This window comes from Meleagris gallopavo, chromosome 3, assembly GCF_000146605.3.
Source record: "Meleagris gallopavo isolate NT-WF06-2002-E0010 breed Aviagen turkey brand Nicholas breeding stock chromosome 3, Turkey_5.1, whole genome shotgun sequence".
NCBI classification, from domain to species: Eukaryota; Metazoa; Chordata; class Aves; order Galliformes; family Phasianidae; genus Meleagris; species Meleagris gallopavo.
The window spans coordinates 30,435,015-30,450,386 of NC_015013.2; the positions used below are offsets into that span (position 1 = coordinate 30,435,015).

The 15,372-nt window shown below is 42.7% G+C and overlaps 1 protein-coding gene across 1 annotated transcript in view; it reads right to left on the minus strand.

The window, feature by feature from the left end:
- Positions 1 to 3,451: 3,451 nt before the first annotated feature.
- The window catches only part of EPB41L4B (erythrocyte membrane protein band 4.1 like 4B), a gene marked incomplete at its 5' end in the record, with an annotated part of 117,738 nt that continues 105,817 nt past the window's right edge, over positions 3,452 to 15,372 (minus strand). Inside the window, 3 exons of the mRNA XM_031552800.1 lie at positions 3,452 to 8,124; positions 10,016 to 10,179; positions 12,702 to 12,770. Of these exons, the coding sequence (XP_031408660.1) occupies positions 8,055 to 8,124; positions 10,016 to 10,179; positions 12,702 to 12,770 (303 nt within the window). The remainder of the gene's footprint in view (positions 8,125 to 10,015; positions 10,180 to 12,701; positions 12,771 to 15,372) is intronic.

A 15,372-nucleotide genomic window follows, 5' to 3' on the forward strand; every position in this document is an offset into this window, starting at 1 on the left:
TCCTGTTGGTTTGTCTGTTTGTTTTTCCTAGCACACACACTCACACAAAGGAAAAAAAACAATTAATACAGCTTCACTGTGGTTTAATGGTATTTCTCCCGTGAGACCAGGTGGGCAAACCTAGATCTTTGTTACTGATTCTGTTGCCACAACAGCAGTTCAAGTTTGGCAGGTGAAAGGAGGTGCTCCTATTAAAAAAGTAAAAGAAGGAGAGAAGCATCCAGCTTGTGCTGCCCTTGTGATTTATTTCACACTATATGTTGCAAGATTAATTCCAGCTGCGTTGCCCTGGGAAGAGAGCACTTACTTTGGAGCACCTGATGGAGATTAATGAGTTGGCAGTTTGGCTTTATGGAGAAGTGAGACATTGAATCATAAAATAATTACAGTTGGAAAAGACCACTACAATCTTCTAGTCCAACCACCAACCCGTCCCCATCATGCCCACTAACCTGTCTCTCAGTGCCCCACTGACATGTTTCTTGAACATCTCCGGGGACAGTGACTCCACCACCTCCCTGGGCAGCCTGTTCAGATATTTCACTATTCTTTCTGAGAAGAAATTGTTTCTAACATCCAATCCCCTGGTGCAGCTTGAGGCCATACTCTCTTGTCCTATCACCATCACCTGGGAGAAGAGGCTGACTCCCTCCCCCCAGCCTTGCTATAATCTCCTTTCAGGTCATTGTAGAGAGCAATAACGTCTCCCCTGAGCCTCCTCCTCACCAGAGTAAACAATCCCAATTCCTTCAGCCCCTCTCTGTAAGACTTGTGCTACAGACCCTTCACACTTTCATTTCCTTTCTCTGGACATGCTGCAGGGCCTCAATGTCTTTCACCCCATCCCACATTTATTTTCTGTGGTTCAAAGTTTGACACAATAGTATGAAGTCCCCTCATGGTGAAGTCACCAGAAGTCCCTCATGGTGGTGTTCTGGCTGTCACAGTGTCTCAGCAGCCTGGAAGGAGCACTGCTGCAGATCAGATGGAGATGCTGGGGGTACCTACAGTCTACTCCAAAAGAAAACCTTTCTTTCTTCCTGCCAAGCCACCTTTGCCCTTGCCAATCCTGGCACTTAGGGAGGACCCACCTAGCCTGGCTGGAGCAGGCAACAGTTAGCACACAAATCTCTTTTTTGTTGTTGTTGTTCTGGAAAACAGCAAGGCAATTTTTTTTCTTTTTTTAAAAAGAATTCTTGAGTTCTTCAAATCATTAGGCCCTGTGATGCTAAGCATCAGTGGGTAAATATCTTTATACCAAAGAATTTGTGCTGTTCTCCTTGCATGTCCAAAAGATTTTGCTGATGGAAGGCAGAGGAAGAGAAGTGTGGAAAGGTGAGCAGCTCTCTATTGCAGAGCAGGGCAATCAGCACATGGAGCAGTAAAATCCATGTGGCTTTTACACATCCCTACTGTGAGATGCTGTGCCAGATACTCTGATGTGTGGTCACTGGCAGTGTATTTCACATACACTAAAAATATACAATTATGCATAATTAGTATCAATTGCATATATAACAGTGCAGTTTTATATTTGTTGTTTTATAATAGACTAAAAAGACAAACATTTCTTTAGGTAGTGCTTGGCTCTCAGGGCACCAGCAGCAGACGGTGTGGGTGGCTTGCTGCTCCCTTTCTCCCTGTTGCTTTCCCCTTCTCTTCCCCTGACCATCACAGCCTTAGAGCCTGGAGCACAGCCACCCCATATGCTGTATGTGCTGCTGACAGTGCACAGGAAAGAACTGTGATGGTCGGAGCTGCAAAAGGTGTCTGATGCCTCAGCTCTGCAGATCTCATGCCTGACTTCTCACAAAAAGGGCAAGACTGCTCTCCTTACCTCCCACCATGGGAAGGGATGCTCCCATGAATCTGCTCTGGGTGGTTGGAGGAGTGGCTGATCTTCTATGAATTTCCTCATCCCCTGGCATCTCAGGCTGGATATCAGGAAAAGGTTCTTCACCAGAGGGTAGTTGGGCACTGGAGCACGCTTCATAGGTCATGGCACCAGCCTTGCTGGAGCTTGCTCAAGAGGTGTCTGGACACCACTATTAGCCATATGGTCTGGTTTTTGGGTGGTGCTGTATGCAGCCAGGAGTTGGACTCCGTGATCCTTATGGGTCCTTTCCAACTCAGGATATTCTGCAATTGTATGGTCTCTTCCAGTAGGTATGGTGACAGCCAGCCCTGGGGCAAGGGGTTGCTGTAGGGTTCTTCTTTAGGGTAAGTTGAACTTAGGCATGTGGGGGATCCCTGTGCTGGCCACCCAACGGCTTCACTGAGGTTGGCAAGAGCATGGCTATGGCATCTCACAAGGACTGGGGCTTGCTTCACCAACCGACATCTGCACCGGCACCTTCCTGACCCACAGAAGGCTTTGTGCAGCATGGCTAGGCTGCTAGCTATGGTCTCATCTTCCCTCTACATTAATAGTTCCTGTGCAATGTCTCTTTTCTACTCTAGAAAGCACATCCCCTGAGAAAGAGACTTGATCTTAATGACTCACGTCCACTCCCATAGATCAGTCACTCGATAATAAAACAAGAAATGTTTCAGATTTATATCTCTACAGTCCTCGTGCTTCACAGTCCCAGCCAAGTTACACAGGTGTGTTTGGTGACCTTTCAGTGCACAGCTGCTCATCCCCTGCACCCCAGAACACTATTTTTTTTAGTAAAGACAGATCTTAAGGGGAATTAATTAACTAGATTTGCTGGCTGGATAATCAATTTTCTTGGTATAAATTGAGTGCTGATGAAAGAACATTGATCTGTTGCATTTCCATGTATAGAGATTAAAAATAGATGAATACCCAGCTGGAGAAATTGTGATGGGATCATATTCCTTCCCAGTACAGAGTTTTGGCAGCCTTAGAAAATGGGGTTACTGGGATTTCATTTCATAAATGCATTGGGAAAGTGAATGTGAAAATGTCCTAATTTAGAGATCTTTGAACAAAAGAAAGTGGAAATGTTTCATTCTGAAACAGCTTCCCATTAGACACTGAAAGGCTGGCAAGACCAACGACAAAATCTAAGTGAAATGTTTAATTGTATTTAAACATAAACTACTTACAGTTATATTTTAGAATACTTTTTAACATAGTTATGTATTTATTGCATTGCATTTTACTTCACATAGCAGCTCAGAAAGTTGGGGTATATCAGCCCTGAGTGCTTGGGATGCCTTATCCCCAGCCCTGCATCCCAGCAATGCCTTTTGCCACATTGGGAACCCAGCTCAGACACCAGCAGCATGCCATGGTTCATGTAGCTTTGCCTTGGTCTCACCAAGGTTCCATTGCTGCGAAGTTCAGCAGAGCGTGCCCTACTGAGGGTCCACAGATAACCAGCACATACAACTCGACCACATGTTTCCCTTATGTATGTGTTCATGGAAGTTTATATACATGTTTAGGAGATCCCATGCCTCCTAAGTCACTAATCTGACTACAAATTGCTCAGACTCCGTGATTTATTTTTCATCTCATTTATTGCAGGCATGAATACAGGAACAGGTAAACAGCTGAGCCGTAAAAGTTTCTCTCCAGGCATGTTTTCAACAAAATGCCATCACACACTGTCTGGTGATACATGCTGCTACCCAGATGGAACGAAACGGGGTGAGCAATCTTTCCTTAAAGCTGCTGCCCACCAGCCCAGGCTGCAGCTGCCAGAGAAGCCTTCTCCTCCCCTCACTCCCTCTCTTCCTTCTCCTTCTCATGGGTTCTTTTACGGCACTTAACTTTACAAAACACAGTTGTGAGGCTGATCTTACATGCAATTACAGATCAGCACCAGTATATTTATTGCAAACTCCTTAAACATCAGGACATCAAAATTAAAAAAATAGAAATAAAGAAAATAGAAGAAAAGAAGGAAACAATATTCCGTTGCATAATTACGAGTAGGTTTTTGTAGCCAATGAACCAGAAATGTATTCAGAAGAATAAACAGAAAAAAAGAAAAGAAAAACAAATGATATTCATAAACAGTTCAAACAAACCATGGTGCTGCCTCCAATGAAACATTTCCCTGCATTGCCAGCTCTGTTTCATGAGCACATAGGGTCCTGTGTCAAAAGAGATGTGAAGCCACGAGCTTAAGCTTCCCAGGAGTTAATTTTCAAACACTGCATTTCCAGGGGCTGAGTGCATTTGAACGTGAGAGATCTGCACACAGGGTGGGATCCAATTGAGACCAGGGATCTCAAAAACCCGGTTATCCCCTTTTAAACAAAATAGTGAAAACACCTGAACCACACAAAAATGAGCCACGATTGGTTGGTTTCCATAAGAGATTGCAATAGGAGAAAATATTTAACTCCTTCCATAGCTGCTGAATTGGCCGCTAAATTTTGCTTGAATCGCCGAAGCATGACAACCTTGCATTCTGCCCATTGGCAACTTCACTCCTGAAAGCAGAGCTCTGCCTGCCAGGTCAGGGCACCCTGTTGGGCTCTGCTGAAAGCCAGAAGCCCCAGAGGCCTTGCCAGTATTAGCATACAGGAGGCATCCCCAGCTGTCCTGGTCTCATAACACCAGCTGATGCCTCCCAGCTCCAGCCAGTAGCGGCTGTCCCGGCTCTTTGCTCCCCCCACGAGGGAAGAAAGCTGTTCTGACAACAGGGCATATTTCAGTGGCATATTTACATCTAATGAGCTAGGTCTCGCTTACAGAGCTACGCTGGTCACAAATTGAATCTCAAAGGACCCCTGGATGGTGTAGCCTTGTTGGCAAGGGCTTGCAATGTAGGCCTAACCAGAGGGACAGAGGGCAGGGTTCATCTCACTTAACTGTAAGCAATTTAAAGGTAGACATTGAAGTCAGAGGCATCTCTGGAAGGCAGTCCCTTGGATCTCTCTGCAGGTGAGAGCTGGACATATAGCATTAGGTGAGATGAATCCTGTCCCTGGAGGGCTGGAGGGCAGGTTCCTTCCAGCCACCCCATTCTGTCACTAGCTCTGGAGACCATGCTTCAGAAGGCTGCTGTTTAAACGTGTTATCTTTACATGTGTCAATGTACATGATAATGATAGCCTGTGCTGGGCTTCATGCTGCCACAACTACATATGCAAGCTCATTAAAGCTAGCTCAGATACTTCTGCACTATTTTATAGACATTCCTTCAGGCAGAGTATCCTTTCACACCTGTAAAGTTAAAGCCTAGGGGCAAACCTAGACTATATGCCCCCAGTGTATGTTCATGTTGACGTTGTCTTGTTTGCTGTAGTTTGGATCGCAGGTGTCCTAAAGTTATGATTTCCAACTGGAGGCAAGGCAGGAGTGTTTGATATTCAAAGGATGTAGAAACTGAAATGCTTAGGCATGGCTGAAGAAAATACATAGTAAGAAAGAACAGCATGATGACATTCTGCAGCTAAAAGTTTAGTTCAGTATCAGCCTAATGCGTTAAATAGAGCTCCATTAGACTGCAGAATAGGAAACAGTGGCAGCCAGTAGATAAGACACTAGAACAAGACAAGGCAACGTATGTGGGGGTTTTTGGTGGGAAATGCCCCACTGGTACTGAGTGACCACACGAGCCTTTCCCTCTCCATTTCAGGGGACCGAGGAGCTCAGCTAGGCCAGAGCAGCCCCAGCTGTGGGGACACGGCCACTGCAAAGTCACCTTGGTTCACATTTTTTGTTTTCTGGTTCTGAATAATTTAGCGTAAGAATTTTTAGACAACAGGAGTAAAAGGCTGCACTTAAAAGAATAAACTAATAGCTTGTTGATGAGCAAGAAAATCAGAAGGGCTGGTCTGAGTCAGGCATTCCATTTTACTAAAGGCTTTTGCATATGTGACCAGACTGCCCTAATGCAGGGAACTGGATGTTTACCCCCAGACCTGAAGGCACATTGCAGGGTTCTCAATGTCCATTCCAAGGCAATCAGTACAACCAAAGTGTGCACTCAAATTTGATTTCCTTTGTTTTCCCTCAGTGATGACTTTGTGAAACAGCCATAAGATCACACGCAAGTGGGCGCTGCCTAACTGCAGGCAGCAGATCAGGTCCAGATAGGGTCAGTGCTGTGCCATTTGCAAACCTTCTTTACTTTCCTGAAACAGCATCTCTAATTAGAGTTTTTGTTTATTTGTTCTTTCCAGTGCTCAGTTCTGTTTGGATGTGGACAAAGGTGCTGCTGCTCCTCCCTCTTTTGGGAAGTGGTAAGCAAGGAGAAATGGGAGACAGAAGATGCAGACTTTGATGTGTGTTGCATGTTCCCTTCCTTTCTGATCTCTTCACAGCAATTTAATGCTCCTAATTCATTTTTAATAACCTCAGACTGATGGAGAGGTACATGAAAACATAAGGAATAGGAACGCCTTGGCACCATAACCAGAAGACAGACAGCATACGGGTTGTGTCTGATTACCCAGCAATGTCATCGGAGTGCTCTGAAATCTGCAGTCCAGGTGTGTTTCTATGACTCCTTGTGCCCATTCCTGATGTTGAGCTACATCACTGCATTTTGCATTGCGGGTTTCTATCTCACAGTTGTAGTGTTTATTTGGCCCCATTTCATGGTAACCGGAAAGGTTTGGGGTGCTGGATTTTAACTGGGAAGCCTCATGCTAGTTTCTTGTCCCAGTAAATCTAAGATAGACAAGTCATTTTATACCTCTAACATTGCAATCCACAGTCGTGTGATGCTCTCAAGATTTCTCCTCTCGAAGAAGAGAAAGCAGAAGAGCACAACTAACTGAAGGAAACTCAGTCTCACAGCAATCACTTCCCAGCCTCCACACAAACGAACGGGTTAAGCTGAGATAAAGCCATCGTAATCAGTATCAAATTAAGGACAATCTTTTATCTTAGTACAAACCAGAGAACACAGTGTACAGAGTAACAGAAAAATATACATCTTCAGCCATACAAAACGCACAAAAGCTTTCCTGTTGGAATAGTATCTTGTAGCTGACAGTCAGTTGTTAGTAGCTTTGTAGGCAACCCTGCACTGCTGGACAGGGGGAAATGGAGAACTGCTTTTTAAAATTTAGGAAACTGTTGGTCATATTACCTGTATACCACAACACACTCCTTGAGGCTGCGGTCCCGCTGATGAGAACACCCACCCAACCCTGTGCCACAAACTATTTGTATTATTTTTAATGTGATCGATAAATCAATGCAGCAGGAAGGTGGATCGGAGAGGGGAAGCGCCCTGGCTGTGCCAGCTGTACTCGTGCTGCCCAAGCTCTGTAGCTAGAGCCATCTACTTATGGGCAAGCCTGAGTGCCCAGCGACGTGGGGAAGCTGGAACTTCCCACCAAGTTACAAAAAGTCAGTATCAAGCTAGAGAGTCAGTAGCAAATTGCTTTAAACAACTGTTTTTTTTGGTTTTTTGTTTTTTTTAATCATTAATGGAAATAAAGTAAGATTTAGTTTCAGATTGAGGTTGAGAAGGCAGACTATGAGGAGTGTTGGGTGTGTATACCTGTGTGGAGGGGTGTCCTCCCCCTGCAGCTATTTGTATCTCTGAGTAAAGGTTAAGGTTAGGAATTTAGTAAGACAGCCACTCGTTTTTCTGTGGAGACTAACAGTCCTGGGGTTAGGATGTAATAATCATTCTTCTGCTTTAAAAACGGTTCTTTAACAAATAGCGGTAGCTCATTGCAATTTTCAGTTGTACAAAATGACATATTTTCTATGTTACTATCAAAATATTCTGCATAACATTAATTTCTGTGCACTTATTAACATATGTACAGAACAGTGTTTCCCAATAGAGATCAGTTTGCTCCTTGCTGATCCTTTTTGCCCTAGATTTACCAAAACCAAACCTGAAATTAACTGTGTTAATAGTATAAAATCTCAGGAGAGAGAAAGGATTGAAGGTTTATTTCCCAGCAGCAAACGAATAAAGAAACTCCTTCAAGTTAAAGTCTAGCCAAGACTGAATTTTAACCAACCGTAGTGAATCCAGGCGAGTCAGGAATATCACACGTTTTCCCGATGCATTATGTTGAGTACACAGAAGCAGAGGAATGTAAACAGACAGAAGGCACATGAAAGGCCCCAATCCATTCTCCATCAGACGGAAGCGAGAATTTCATAATTCTGTCATCAGGAGTCTTTTCATCATTTTCTCTCTCTCAAGTTCACGCCTCAGAGTCTCAGCGCTGTGTAATTAATGCACAAACAGCCAATTATGGGAACCACAATGAGTCTCAGATTTCAATTTAAAATAATTAACATTTTTGAAATACCAAAAGAGGGGGAAAAAGGTCAGACTCGATTCAGTGAAAAGGCTGATAACTGATGGCTGATTCAAAAGCAAGTACTGCTTGATATTTCTGAAGAGCAAACAGAAGCAAGTAAAAGGGACACAGAAAAACCCATATGGCTAAACTGTTTATGTTTTAACCTCACTCCTGCTAAAGGCTACCGATTTCAAAGGGAGCTGGATGAGGACTCGAAAAATAAAACAAAACAGCTACAGTAAATGCCAGCACTCAAAAGAACGGAGTTACAGCCCTCTGCTCCTCAGCACAGTGCGAGTTGGATGGACATCCACCTGCGCTGAATTTACGGCAGCCTGCTTCATGTGCACACATCAGGGTAGGGGAAGCAGGGCTTAGATGTCCTTGCCCACACACCAAATCGCACACTGGGAGTGCCCTGAGCTGCTGGTTCCATTTCTAATCTATTTAGAAATCTGCTATTTCTAAATAGCAAAAATTGGGAAGAAGAGCAACAGTTTACTGTGTTGTTCTGGGTGTTCAGTGGCTAACGCTTGAAAAGCATGGAGACGTTTTGAGAGTTTTTGTCCATTATGGACAAGGAGGAGTCCACTTCATAGAATCAAGAATCGTAGTCATACAATCATAGAATCTCTTAGGTTGGACAGTACCTTAAGATCATTCAGTTCCAACCCCATGCCATGGGCAGAGCTGCCCCCACCAGCTCAGGCTGCCCAGGGCCCCATCCAGCCTGGCCTTGAGTACCTCCAGGAATGGGACCCCCACAGCTTCTCTGGGCAGACTGTGCCAGTGCTTCACTGTCCTCTGAGTGAAGAATTCCCCCCTAACGTCTAACCTAAATCTCCCCTCTTTTAGTTTAGCTCTGCAGCTTCACAATTACACTTTCACTGGAACAACACATTTTAAGGTGAGATAGAAGTGTTGACCAAGCGTGCAGGTGCAATTAAACCAGTATCTGCAAAAATACTTAATAAATGAAAGCAGGAATTGACTGGAAATCCAAAAGTGAAACATCTAATGTATCATAATGCCAAGGAAATATTTTTCTTTTCGACATAAGCTTCAGACCTTTTGTGTTCCAAAAGTACTGAGTATATCCACTCCCACATTTTTATTCAGTAAATCATCAGATTTGGAAATTCAGCTTTGATTAAACTGTGAAATAAGAAGCCAATGTGCAAAACTGATAGGACGGAGGAATAGAAACTGAATGCAGTGGAAAGATGGAATGGCTTGTTTTTCTGAGAAACTACAAGAAACATCAGCGTAGGCTGACATTACAGAAGAAAAAACAAAAACAAAAACGAACAAACAAAAAACAAACAAACAAAAAAAACAACCAAGAGGACAAAGAAAGCAAACAAGAAAACCAGTGTCTGTTTTTTATTTAGAAGGGCAGATATTTCTTAATTTCAGCTTCCCCCCATGGGCATTTAATTTCAAAAAACAAATTGGAATAGCAATTATTAAAGGAAAACCATAGTTCAAGGAAAATGACTTGCCTGAGGAAAATCTGCACAACCTTTTCTCTCCAGGCCATTGACTATATAAATGGTACACTGCTGGCTGCAGCAGTTAATTAAGTTCTTGTGGTTTTGTTTTGTTTTTTGTTTCTCTTGCCTCAGAGCAGATGTGAAGTCTAGTTACTTCCTTACAAAACTCACCTCTTCTGACTATCAGAAATCTTTTGGTATCGGGGGTAAAAAGGCACTTTAGAAAGAAGGTGAATTTTCCCCACTGCAATTAAGACAGAAAAAGAGATATCTCGCCCATTCCCTTGTGCACAGAGCGTGAAAGAGCTGCACAGTACCTGTCCGCCAGCGATATCGGTTTATGTGACGTGTATATTGTCTGCACTGTTGGAGTTGGCACAGGCTCTGCCAGGGATCTCAGAACTGGAGATTTCGGTACCGGCGAAAGCTTGGGAGACGACTGTACCGCACAGCACTGCAATTTGCTGTCTGTGAACTCCGCCTACAAAAGATGCACACAGACACAGAAAGAAAAAAGCGTAGATTAGCTTCTACTGCTCTTGCTCACTTCCATCCTGTTCATTGTCAAACCTTCAATACCAGCAGCTAATAAAGAGAAGGAGAGGCTGCAGCTTGCAGTGCAAGCTGCGTGTTCGTGGAGTGGCCAACTCTGCTGTCAGCGTTCACAACTTACTATCAGGGATTCCTTCTTGTGCCAAACCACAGTGGGTAGCACTAAGCTGTATGTGTGATCTGGGAAGATCATGGAGCAACTGCAGGCTGCCAGTACCTTGGGACCTTTGGGGTGTACTCCTGCTGGATTTCTATCATGGCAACTTCTGTTCAGACTTTGCAGCAGGGAGAAAGAAAAGTCATCATAAGGGAGCATATGATATTTATCCAGCTATGTAAATAGCAAATTTTATTTCTTAGTTTTTTTTCCTCAAAATCTGCAAGCCACATGGCATTAATGCTAAAAAAAAAAACCCAAAAATTCAACCAGTGGGACAATTATTTGGACCTAGAAAAGCATAACTGTATTGGGTTCATCTTCTTTCTGTCATTTTTAGCATGTCCTTGCTCATCTTTCAACTAAAAACATGTGATGTGCTCCAAGAGAAGCTCTGAAGCAACGGGAATTCCATTAATTCCATGAAATTAAGAAAATGGAATGCGTAAAACCAACTAAAGAAAGTCTCCTTCCTCAATCCCAGTCAATCTTACATGCAAATACTGGCTAATACATCCTGTTCAGACTCCTCTCCTGTTCAGACTCCTCTCTCACTCATCTTTTAGAGCTCAGCCTGACAGACTACAGGGACGTCAGTTTGGTCCTCCATCCTCTAAGGGATGAGCATGAGCAGCAGCACTACCTGTGAAGCTGATGTAAGTTCTCCCAGCCCTACTGAAACAGCAGTGCTATGGCAAATTACACTTGCTAAAGATTTGTCCTGAGTCCTAAAGTGTGTTTGCTTGGGATAATGGTTTTACTGGTGTACTGGTGTACATATCCAATGCATCTTTTTATATATGTATGCGTTTACATATATATGTATGTTTGACAAAAATATTTTGCTGGTCTAAACAGATACAATTCCATTAACTTAAGTCTGTGTAACTTCTACCCACTGACAGTACGGCCATTAAGCCTACTGTTTCTCCCTTGAAATTTCTGAAATTCAGAGGAGTTCCGGGCATGAACCTTCTTTTTAAAGATTATAGAAAACAAAATTATGTGTTTTTTTCCTCAACATCATTGCATACACACCACAAAATTAGAAGCCATGCCCCCAATAACATTTCAATGTTCTGTTCCAAGCAAAATAAATGAATAAATAAGAAAAAGTGAAGGGGAAGCAGGGAAAAGGAAAACAAAACAAGGAACAGGAGTCAGAAATGCTGGTAACCATCAGGGACTATGTCTGGAAGATACTTGGAGTGATATCCACCTGCAGGACTAACTCTACCTTTCAAATACTTCGCTGGGGAAAAGCAGCATTTAGATCCAGTCCTGTGATCAGGTTTATTGTGAAAGAGAAGCCTTTTTCTTTAAATCAATAAGTGCAGCCAGTCACTGCACATGGCCCAGCAATGAGTTACATGACTCTGATTCTGTGCTGGATATAGATTGCTGCTACCAGTAAAAGTTATGGTTGAAATCTGAAATGCTTGACTCTGTCGATGTAATTTGACAAAACAAAAGCCAATTACTGCGGTTTACTATTAGAGGCAGGGAACGAGAACCTAGAAATCAGAACCTTCTCACACTGGAAAGAATGGGAAGGGTTATAATCATAGTTCCACATCCCATATTCCATTATATTAAGTGCTCAAAAATCTTTTAAAATTCTCTGAATTGTCTGTAGATTATTTTGTCACACTTATTACATAATGTTCTACCTTTAAAGTAGGGCTTGGATTGGACTTCTTTTTGAGTTGTCTAATAATTGTTCATATTCACACACAGTTTACCAAAAGCTCTAAATCCCACCATCTCTGAAAGTTTAGTAAGAATTAAGTCTAATATTTGATTCAGGTTATTAAGTAAACACAGGAGTTTAAACAAGGATACCACTGTAGTCATCAACATGCTAACTATAATTCTTCCTTAAAAAATTCAGATGCAAATTCAGTGAAAATCCGGCTTCTTTTTGTGATGGCACAGCAGGCAGTTTCAGGCAGCAAGCCATGCAGTTGCTAGAGAGAGGACTAAGTCATCCCCAAACCCTTGGAAAGATGCTGTTGAGCTTCGCAGCCATGAGCTGAGCAGTGTTTGGGGACTGGCTGCATTAGCAGTGAGCTTCATCAATTGACTCTTAGTCCTCTCTCTAGTAAACATCAATATCTAAATGCAGGCACATTCATTATTTGCATAATGGGAATATTTAACAGATTTGCACTTTAAAGTCTGCTTGGAGTTTATCTTTTTTTGAGGACTGCTTAATGCATATGTTTCTAATACTGTTAAATTATTCCTTGGAATTTTGTTAAATACACAGCTTTTCGGTTGCACATTCTACTTACAGAAAACTGTGGTACTGTTGTAAAAGGATCGAAAAAAGGATTAGATGTATCAGCAGGGAATGTCTTTATCTTTAAAAAAGATAAAGAAAAAGATGTTACTTTCAGAGCATAAAAATGGAAAAGAAAAAAAAAAAAAAGACAGCAAAGCATTGCAACTATAGTGACACATCCAACAAATCAGAGCAGTTCAGCAGCGCTTGGACCAGACCAGAAAAGACCCCTCCAGAAATGCATACAGAAACCTGACGAGGAACAGTCAAAGCATAAATATGAAAACCTGAGAGACACAATTAAATCTGTTGTGCGCACAAAGTACCTTTCAATCCTGTAAACACTCATCAGATCATTACCTGCTTCCTTCAGTGAGCGTATTGTAAAATATGCAATATAAAGTACAAGAACTTTTTCTTTTTTCCATCGCAGAAACTTCGTCCGAAGAACTTTACTTATGCAATAGATATTTTGGACCTCCAAATTTTCAGTTACACAGTTGCTGCCCAAGACAAACAATCACTGAGATGGGATCGAAAGACAACTCTCTGTAAAACAAGCCCTGTGGAAGTGGTTTGCTTCAGGCATCTGCTGGGACCTGGCTGCCTGCCTGCATCCAGCTGTGGGCTGCCAAACAGGGATGAGTTTTGGGGGCTTTCATCACAGGACTTGGGGTCACAGTCAGAGATGGGTACATCCCTGGTCCTCTGGGCAGAGAGGGCTGAGAATGACCAGGGCTCAGCCCCAAGCATACTGTCACTTGCCCCACGGCCTGCTGGAAGTCACTTCAGCCCTTAGAACATTTCAAATATTAATGGAAATTAAGGAAACATTTAGAGTGGCAACAACCTCTGCCCTGCTCCACTGCACATGGTGTTTCTCATGACTTTCCTCTGTGAAATGCAGACATTTCTCATTCATTCAACAGGAAGACAAAATATCAGATGCTTTGAATGGCACTTCACACTTTCCATTTTGGAAAAAAAAACCCACATTTTTCAGTGTACAGGTGTGTTTTTCACTTTATTATAGAAAATGCTATGCATTTGCTGTTCATGTTTTCAAGCATAATTCACTAACTCCACCTATAGAACTGCTGTTGGATAATAACGACAGCTAGCCTGAAGGCCCTGAGCCCTTGTAAGCCAAAGCAAAACCTAAAATTATGACATCAAATATAATTAAGTAAATGTATAGTGTTTATTTTGCAAATAAAATAACAGAAACATATTTGGCTTATAAGGATGCCCAGGGAAATTAACAGCCATCTGTAGGGCTGCTTCTGCAAATACATGGAATTACTCTGGCCTTAATTGTCAGGCTTCATACGCACACGGATTATAGATGGCAAAGATACGTACCTTTTTTAACAGAACAGAGGTGGCTATAAGTCAATCACAGAAGGTGCAAGTGAACAAACAACTGTGCAAAGGAAAAATGCTTTAAATTACAATTTCCTGTGCAAATACATTCAAGAAAATCTCACACTTTTTAAAACAGATGTATAATCTTGTTTTAGTAAAGTGTATATTGCTGGTTGAACCTACTCTTGGCATTTATGCAACAGTTCCTTGTAGGTACAAACAGTACAGGACAGAGCTCAGGCATGCTCCACTACAGATGCAGTCTTTTATCCAAGGGCAAAGCAGCACAGGGATGGACAGTTGATTGCTCATAAATAGGCAGGTTGAGTCTGATGTGCTACAGGCAACATCTTTCTGATTTTGCAGGTTGGGCTCATTAAGGAAATGACGAGCAGTTACTGAATATAGAAAAAAAAATGACACAGAAGAATTTTCAGGAGCCCACTGAGGTTTGGGAGCAGAGGTGTATGAGGACGGCCAGCCCTGGCGGCATGCCGGGGCATGTAGCAGTGCAGAGCTCCTTGTAAAATCAGTGCTGTGAACTGTGCCTATGGCAGAAGCCAGCAAAAACCAGATAATCTGGCTTAGTTATTAGCAGGAATTCCTCTCTAGAGGAGCTGTGCTTCTTTAATCTCAGGAATAAGACAATCCTGACAAATGAAAGGCTCTGTAGGTTCCAAACCCACCAATTTCCGGCATTTTAATGAAGCTGAAAACAGAAATTAAGGGACAGAGGGGAAAAAATAAAGCATAACTGTGTTCAATTTAAGAGTGAGAAAGAGAAGTCATCCTGCTCAGCTTTTAGGATTTAGTCTTTCTTTTCTCATCACTTCCTTCTGCTGCTCAGATGGCACAGTTTGAGCACTTTGTTAGTTCGCCTGCCCTGAGCTTTGATAAGAGCACTATTGCTGCTTGCTCAGTGCTGTGAGAGGCCCTTATCTACTCATAATTTGAGAAGGAAATGGGTATCACATCCTAATCCACCCAAATGCAGAAAAATTCATTATATTCAAGAACACTTGAACCTGGGGAAGAAAAACTGCATGCATCAGTACAGGTTAGGGGGCTGACCTGCTGGAAAGGAGCTCTGCGGAGGAGGACGTGTGTCCTGGTGGATAATAGGTTGGCCATGAGCCAGAAGCACGTCCTTATTGCCAAGAAGGCCAATGGGATCCTGGGTGCATTAAAAAGCGTGTGGCCAGCAGGTCGAGGGAGGTGATCCTCCCCCCTTACTCTGCTCTGGTGAGGCCACATTTAGACTACTGTGTCCAGTTCTGGGCTCCCCAAATAAAAAAAGACAGATCTCCTAGAAGGAG